An 8711-nucleotide genomic window follows, 5' to 3' on the forward strand; every position below is an offset into this window, starting at 1 on the left:
ATCTTTTTTAGGGACCAACAGTGCTGGTGCGGCCCATGCAGCTTTACACTCCTCTATGATCCCGTCTTCTAACATCTTTTTCAGCTCCGCTTTCATAATTGTCTTCTTCGCTGGCGTAAGACGGTAAGGTGGTACGGCAATGGGTGCGTGATCGCCCGTATCTATCCGGTGTTCGGTAAATGGAGTAGCTTCTCCTCCTGGCCGAAAGGTATCTTCATGTCGCTGCAGCAGCTCTTCTGGACGTTGGCGTTGTTCGCAGGTAAGCATGGTTCCTTCGTCTTCCTTCAGTACAATCGAAGAAGCCATAACAGAAGTTCTCGGTATCTCCTCATCCCCCTCATATTCCAGAGGATAAAACTGTTGGTTACCTGAGAAATGCCACGTAGAAGCTGCGAAGTCTATTACCATACCAGCGGCGTTTATGAAGTCTATCCCTAAGAGGGTCTCGTTGTTGTCGGCCTCTGGGAAAATCACGAAATCTGTGGTAACTGTCCTATTAACAGAAATAGTCACATCCACACGGGCTACCAAAACATCCCGTGGGCGTACTATGCCATCAGCCAATTTCACATTTACCTGTCGTGTCATTAACGTTTGCCCCATATCTTTAAGCAATTTGTAAAGTTTATGACCTGCTATACAACTTTTAGCAGCGGTATCAATAAGTGCAATGCCTCTCTTACCACTAATAGTAATACTTAGCGTGGGCCTCCGACTTGCCATCGAAAGAGAAAGTGGGGCGAGAATAGTGCTCTCCACCTGGCGGCCTGCGGTCGGCATGGCTACGACTGTGGGCCGCGATTCAGGCACCTCGAGCTCCTCCTCGATGTTATGTGCCAGCTGAAGTAACTGCTTGAAGGTGGTGATCTCTTCACGGCGTACTCTTTTCCTTATTCGCTTGTCTAGTAGTCCGTACACCATATCTAGTTGTACTTTCTCTGAGACATCACCATAGGGCAATCTTGCTAGCAGCGCTCTCGCTCTTGCGACAAAAAGATCTGTATTTTCTTTACCTTGACATAATGAAAACAGTTGTAGGTATATCTTGTGAGGAGGTTTGCGGTCGCCGAAGGCGCTTCGCAGACAATCGAGTGCATCGGGCCAGGTGGTCACTTCAATTTTAGCACTCTGCCACCAAACTGCGGCCTTGCCTGTTAGAAGCATTGACAGGCCGCGTATCGCGTTCTCTTCCGATATATTTGTGCAGTCTTTGTAACATTCGATGTTATCGATGAATCTTTCGATGTCTTCGTCGGCAGCGGCGGCGAAACGAGCGGTACACATCGAGAAATTGCCTGAAGGCTGGGCGGCCACAGCAGGAGTCGGCGGTCGCTGCTCCAACAGCCGTTCGAACATCCGCTCGAACGCTTTGGTTTGCGAGCGTTGCGCGGCGGCCATAATGCTAGCCACGCCAGACGCCGTCATTTTATCCTCTTCATGGTCGTCCACGTTTTCTCCCGCGTCGCCATACACACTTTGTCGGCGAGATTGTCGCCGTGTTCGCATCGTGATTATTCTTCCGATGTAGCAATGGAGAACACCGTCGGTTCAGGCCCCACGTTGGGCGCCAATTTGTAGTCGATAAAAATCAAACCACAAATAATGTTTTCAAAATAATGTTTTTTACAGTTTTATTGACAAAGAATCATCATAATAATTCGACAATCGACAGTTCCTTTCTTTTTAAATATAATTTTTTTAATATTCAAAATTGACAGTTCATAGATAACGAGCCGGTAACCTCCGTGGTCTCTGGCGAGCTTGCGGTGTCGCTCGTGTTGCCCGCGTTACATCTGTTATTTATAATACAGGCATTGCGTCACTTACCTTGTATTTAAGCAGACGGGCGAGTACAAATATTAAGAAAACTGATTTATTTAAAATTCGTATTGTAAAGTTATAACTTTTGCTCTTTACAGGCACGCAGTTACAATATTAGTTATTTCTACATTATAAAAAAAATAAAAATACGCTAGCAGATTTTGCAAATGGAACTACTTATAATTTAAAATATTTATTTTAAACTAGCTGCCCGGACAGACTTCTTGCTGTCAATAATTAATAGCAAAAATTAAATTAATGTACCTAATTGTTTTTAATTTCTTTTTTTTTAGTATTAACATCTTCGGGACTTTATGGAACATACAATAAAAGAAAATTAGACGAATTGTTCGAGCAATTCTCGAGTTACGCGTTTAGCAACATTCCTTTTCATTTATATAGATTTTATGTGCTTAGGTAATATTTCGTATACGTACTCACATTGAATAAATATTATCATTTCATATCTTCTAATGTAAGTAAATACTAGTTTTAATCTATGGTCTATTTTAATTTTGGTAATATTATTTTTACTTTTCTGTCAATTTTCACTACAACGCGATGTACATTGATAGAATAATTATATAAAATTGATAGAAAGAAATTGAAGCCCATGCTGCAGCAGAATCAGTACATTGTCATCAAATGTACAGAAATGTATTTACTGTGTTTTGTTTACTGTTACTTACTTACCATAAGAATGACTTGAGAGTAGCAATATTTAGCTGTGATCTTCTGTAAGACTGAGATACTTCACCAGTTGGACTGCTTTAGATTTAGAAAAACCTGCTTTGACTAGTAAATAAAGATAAAAACAAAAAAAATCTTTTAAAATGTTGTTTGATATAATAAATTCAAAAGAAAACACTATTGTACAACATTTAATCCAGATTAAAATAAATTGACAGTATCGATAAAATGGAACACCAATTATACATAGACTTACAGACTATAAATGCATTGTTGATTTGTGTCTCTTATAATCAATTTTATTAGAAAAACTCATCCAACAGATGGAGCAAGAAAACTTCCAATCTGGATTGTGGAATTTTAAATGTTGCTTTAAAGTCTTTTCGTATCTATAACACTTTTTACACAGCGGACAGACGAAATTTCTTTCATGACTATGAATAGCCATATGCTTCCTCAAATGGTACCGCTCTGAAAAAGTTTTCCTACAAATATCACAAACAATATTCTGAGTATGATACTTGACTACATGCATGTTTAATGAATGCCGAGTTTTGAACACCAAATTACAAGTATCGCATGTAAAAGTAAATGATACTCCATGAATTTCCTTCAAATGTTTAATCTTTTCGTAATGGTGTTCAAATCGGGCTAAACATTTGTGGCATTTGGCTAACTTAACTTTACCTAAAGTGCCGTGGATTTTGTCATTGTGATACTTCAATTTGGATATACTTGGGAAAACTTTCTTGCATTTTTCGCAAGGATATGTACCGTTGCGATGGCTCTCCATATGCGTCATTAATCTTTGGTATGATAGAAATCCTTTACCACAGGAATCGCAAACTGCGTTACTGTAGTGCACGCTTATATGCTTATTTAGGAGGAAAAAACTTTGAAATGTTTTGGTACAAATATGGCAAGTGAATAGATCATTATTCGTCTCCAAATTAAAGGCGATCATTCCATTACCGGCATTTATGAAACTTATACTATGTATAGTTCCCAAATGTGTCTGAATATCTTCTAAGCTTGGAAATGGTTGATCGCACAACCTGCATTTCAGATTCGAAATGTCAACTTTAATTTTTTTCTTGCCTTTCTTTAATATGTCTTTAAGAATCTTATCGTGGCTAGGAACTACGTGATTTCTGGAATGTTCGAGTAAATAATGAATTTCAAAATATTTTTCCTCACAATACAAACATTTATAGGAGCTAGGAAACAATAAATATGTGAATGGAGTTACAGTCGTATTTTTTAATAAATAAGCCGCGTTTATTCTCTCAGCCAGCGTCATGGACCATTTACTACTTGTGGGAAGATCTCTAGGAGGCGGCACTGAAATAGAATGTATACAAATATCACTTATTTTAAAACCACTTTAATTATTTCATACTATAATAAGATTATTTTAACCTAAACATTTTTGAATATCATATCAAAAATTGACCGCTCCAGCGGGGTTCGAACCCGCGTCTCCGACTTGCCGTGTCGGCGCTCTAGCCAATTAAGCTATGGAACGATGCACCCGCTCGAGCGAAATTTTCGATATGATAATTTTTAATTTTCGGTTTAAGCGAACCGTGGCGCCGTCTATAGTGAGCTCTTTACAGAAACCCGTAACTATTCAAAGTTTCATATTACAATGAAAATCTTTGACAGGAGACGACACCGTGCTATTTTTAATATCTAAGATTTTTATTTTTGTGTTACCCACATTAGGAATTCTAAACATTTTTGAATATCATATCAAAAATTGACCGCTCCAGCGGGGTTCGAACCCGCGTCTCCGACTTGCCGTGTCAGCGCTCTAGCCAATTAAGCTATGGAACGATGCACCCGCTCGAGCGAAATTTTCGATATGATAATTTTTAATTTTCGGTTTAAGCGAACCGTGGCGCCGTCTATAGTGAGCTCTTTACAGAAACCCGTAACTATTCAAAGTTTCATATTACAATGAAAATCTTTGACAGGAGACGACACCGTGCTATTTTTAATATCTAAGATTTTTATTTTTGTGTTACCCACATTAGGAATTCTAAACATTTTTGAATATCATATCAAAAATTTTCGATATGATAATTTTTAATTTTCGGTTTAAGCGTATAATAAAATAAGTATAAGTTATTTTTTCTATTTTTGTTAATATTTTAAGTATTAAAAGAGAAGTCGTACATTGTCTATGATCATTGTCTTAATAAATAATGAAAATATATAAGTCGACTACGAAGGCACAGGTTGAAACCTTAGTGGTTATTTGTTGCTATTATTCTGATTTTTATTTTGTGTGTTGTAAATTGTATAAACGATAACAAATAAACAAAAAAATCAATGAAGCAGATGAGTGAAGTTCGCCGCTGGTTCGGATCTCCTACTATTACTCATACTTCGCTAGGTCATCTTATAATTGTCAATTTAGTCAACAATTTTAATTCAACGAATGGCGTTCTGTGATGTGTTTTGTGAATTCATCTTTATCATTGAATCCTGAAGGACAATCTGGACACATAAATTTAAAAACCGTTTCGTGACTCTTCATGTGTTTTTGAAGCGTCATTTTGTGCATATAATTGTTTTTACATATGGTACACACGAATTTTTTCTCACCGGTGTGTCCACGCAAATGCAGTTTCAATTTAGACTCTACCCCAAAGCATTTAGAGCACACTTTACATTTGTACTTCTCGGTGTGACTCTTGGTCGTGTGTTCGGTCAGAGCGCGCCGCGTGCCGAAAACCGATTTACAGACGTGACACGAGAAATTCTTTACTATTCCGTGAACTTGCTTAAGGTGCACCATTTTACTATAATGCTCCTTAAACGTTTGTGGACAAAGGTGACATTTCTTTGGCCTAACTCTATCTTTTCCTTTGTGAATAATATCATCGTGATATTTCAATTGGGTCTTTTTGAGGAAAACGCGATCACATTCCTTGCAACGGTATTCTTTAGTTATATGCGATGCTTTGTGTGTCCTTAAGATGTGCTGATTTAGGAATCCAGCTCCGCAAAAATCGCAGACAACTTTTCCAACGTGGCTATTCATGTGAGAGTTATAAAGCGGGAACGAAGGTAAGCTCATGTCGCACATGTGACATATAAATGAACCATTTTGAGCCTCCATAATATATTCTGTCATGCCATTACCGACTGGCGCGAATTCCTTCTCATGTTCCGATTTTAAATGATTGCGTATCTTGTTTAAATTTAGATAAGGTTGGTCACACAGCCGACATTGTAATTTTGAAATATCCACTTGTAACGTTCTTTTTCCTTTTGGTACATATTTTTCTAAAATTATCGCTTCATCTATAACTTCGTGTGTCGAAGTATGTTCTAGTAAAGGATTAATTTCTGAAAAGTAATGACTACAGAAAAAACATTTAAAACTTGATCCCATGAACTTAAATGGTCTTACTGTAGTGTACGATAAAAATTTGGCTGCGTTATACCGCTCTAGTATTGTCATTTGCCAAATACTTGTTTCAGTGATCTTTCTACCACCTGCGAAAGAAAATTCTCTTCAGAGTTTATCCGAATGAAATAACACTCAATTGGAAAAACACTACGTCCATATTTTAACAAGCATTCCGTTCTAACATTTAAAGCTTCCACAAAGAGATCACAGCCAAAAGCATCATTAAAAATAATAATACTTGATGTATGTAAATCTTCAAATAAGTCGATTGTGAATAAACTTTAAGTAACTAACTTTAAGTTTAATTGGTTGAGGTATCAGGATGTCAATCTTTTAAGTTTTAAAATCATTCAAGTAGTTCTATTCCACAAGCTTCCTTAAGTCGCCATGAATCGCTTAAAAAAAAAATATGATCAAAAGTTTCTGACTAAAATGACACAATTCTGTTATTTTTGAAAGAAAAGTCATATACGGTATTTTAAGTATTTTATGAATATAATTTACTTATGTGTGTATTGAGTATATTACGACTTAGAAATATTGATTGTGTACAATTGCAGACAAAAGTGATTTCGTTAACATCTTTCAGATGCTTTAACTTTCTAAAATTTTCTCAAGTTTTTCTAGATCGTACGGGCTGACATCCTGAGCATCTTCATACTCCTGGCACATATATGGGTCTTTTCCATACAATGTTTGAAGTCGAAATGTGCGGTATAAACTTTGTATTAACTGTATATTGTTGTTTGTTACAAGGGTTTCCTTCAGGTGAGTAGATCTCTTTGTACTGTAAGTTTTTGAGTCCTACAACTAGCGACACATTATACAGATAGCACCATAGAAATTAACGACTATAGTATTTAATATAGTATTAACTTAGCGATTATAGTGTTAAATATTTTGAATGTTTTTCTATATTTACCTTTCAAGTGATTTCTTATTTGATTAAGCATAGGTTTAAGTAAGATTTATCAATTTTACAATTTAACTGTATACTTTCTTTTTGATAGAAAATCTTTGAAATAATCTCGTGCAGTGGCATTTCACGCATAGCATTATACTTCGAGAGCCTATTTCTAAATACTGTTCAGAACAGAAAAAATTATGAATCGTTAATAAATGTTGTAAGGTTGTTTCCGATTACACCATCTCCCATGTTCTCGCGAATATTCCTTGACATCCTGATGAATTTGATTCTGAGATTATAAAATATCGAGTTTAAGTGTTCAGCCCTATTTTTGCAAATCAAAAAATAATATTAATATATTATATATTTTTGTAAATTAAGGATAGTATCAATACATTTACATTTATATGTACATGGTTAAAAATAATAAGCTGTAAAACTGAATAAACGAAAAAAATACCCTTTAAATTAAAATATTAAACGAAAGAACGAAAAAAATTAATAATTAATTATCACATTATTTATTCATCAGACAATTGTACATCACATTCAATCTACAATTTCAGTACCAAAATTTTTAACAATTGTCCTAAACTGCCACTGTGGATGCCACTGCTTCATATGTTTATTGTAATCGTTACGATTATGAAAGCCACTACCGCATTCACAGCACGTGAACTTCAACACTGGTCCATGCACCCGCATATGCTGACGTAGTGTCCGCTCATGCATGTACGCTTTCTGGCATATGCTGCAAAAGAAATTCCTTTCACCAGTATGGCCACGGGCATGCATCTTCAAAAGTGACTTAGTCCCGAAGCACTTTCCGCATACCTTACACTGTATTTTTTGAGTGTGTTGCTTTGTAGTGTGTTCCGTTAAAGCTCTTCGCGTTGGTAAAACCGCTTTGCATACCTGACACTCAAACGTAAAAGTTATTCCATGCGCCTCTTTCAAGTGCGTCATTTTACGATAGTGCTCCGAAAACCTTTCCAAACAATGTGGACATTTCAATGGTTTAACACGCTTTGCATTTGAAATTTCATGTTTCTTAAATATGTGGTACCTTAATTTTAATTTCGTTGGAAATACATCTTGGCATCTATCGCATTTATGCACACCATTCTGATGGACTATCCTGTGATTGATCAAACGTTGATGCGAACTGAAACCGAGCCCGCAAGTTTCGCAAACGACACTGTAATGCGCATTCATGTGTCGGTTCAGCAGAAAAAAGGAATTGAAGGTTTTTCCACATTTATGACAAGAAAGAACACCATTGTTCATACTCAAATCGTATGCCATGAGTCCATTTCCAGCGGTGTTAAACTCTTTTTTGTGCATGGACATCAAATGTTTTCTAGTATCATCGAGGTCTGAAAATTTTTGGTCACATAACTTGCACCTTAAATTAGATATATCGACTTTTATCACGCGTTTCCCTTTTCTTAAATATTGTTTGAGGAGACTCGATCTTTCAGGAACCGAGTGGTAAGCCGTATGTTGTAATACGGACTGAATTTCGGGAAAAACTTCTGTGCAATAAAAGCATTTGAAATTTGCTTGTTGGTAAAAGAATGGTTTGACTGTTGTCGTTTCTAGAAAAGTCGCGGCATTAAGCCTCTCATATATTGTCATTTGCCATATACTTGTCCTTGGCGTCGGCCGTCGAGTTCCCGGTAACGCTGAAAACAAAAGGGGACTTCTTTAGAATTCCTTTATTCTGCTTACTACAAATCCGTGCAAGCTAAAAGATGATACTAACCTAATGCACCTCGCTTTTAATTTTTATTTTTAAATAATCTAATCAAAAAAATTCTTAAACCTTACACATAACAAAGCATAGTAGGTATATACCGTCTCCTAGTAAGA

General features: G+C 36.4%; 2 protein-coding genes across 2 annotated transcripts; both read right to left on the reverse strand.

Annotated features, from left to right (window-relative positions):
• Nucleotides 1-4942: 4942 nt before the first annotated feature.
• Nucleotides 4943-6604, reverse strand: LOC123666955 (zinc finger protein 808-like). Its single transcript, XM_045600968.1, has 3 exons — nt 6532-6604; nt 5122-5868; nt 4943-5013 (listed from the first exon to the last, which is right to left on the reverse strand). Exons 1-3 carry the CDS (start codon nt 6602-6604, stop codon nt 4943-4945), a joined length of 891 nt encoding a protein of 296 aa, XP_045456924.1.
• Nucleotides 6605-7344: 740 nt separating this feature from the next.
• On the reverse strand, nt 7345-8477 carry LOC123667208 (gastrula zinc finger protein XlCGF26.1-like). The gene has a single exon (XM_045601166.1). The coding sequence runs from the start codon at nt 8475-8477 to the stop codon at nt 7389-7391; it is 1089 nt and encodes a 362-aa protein (XP_045457122.1). The 3' UTR covers nt 7345-7388.
• Between the last annotated feature and the right edge of the window lie 234 nt (nt 8478-8711).

The sequence above is a fragment of the Melitaea cinxia genome, chromosome 27 (assembly GCF_905220565.1).
Source record: "Melitaea cinxia chromosome 27, ilMelCinx1.1, whole genome shotgun sequence".
Taxonomy (NCBI): Eukaryota; Metazoa; Arthropoda; class Insecta; order Lepidoptera; family Nymphalidae; genus Melitaea; species Melitaea cinxia.

Excerpts from the sequence above, each read along its gene's own strand:
- LOC123666955 (XM_045600968.1), bottom strand. The coding sequence starts at position 6,604 with ATGTGCCAGGAGTATGAAGATGCTCAGGATGTCAGCCCGTACGATCTA. Across the intron at positions 5,869-6,531 it reads ACTTGAGAAAATTTTAGAAA|AAATTAATCCTTTACTAGAA; the intron begins GTTAAAGCATCT and ends ATTACTTTTCAG. Across the intron at positions 5,014-5,121 it reads GCATTTGCGTGGACACACCG|ATTGTCCTTCAGGATTCAAT; the intron begins GTGAGAAAAAAT and ends TTATGTGTCCAG.
- LOC123667208 (XM_045601166.1), bottom strand. The coding sequence starts at position 8,477 with ATGACAATATATGAGAGGCTTAATGCCGCGACTTTTCTAGAAACGACA.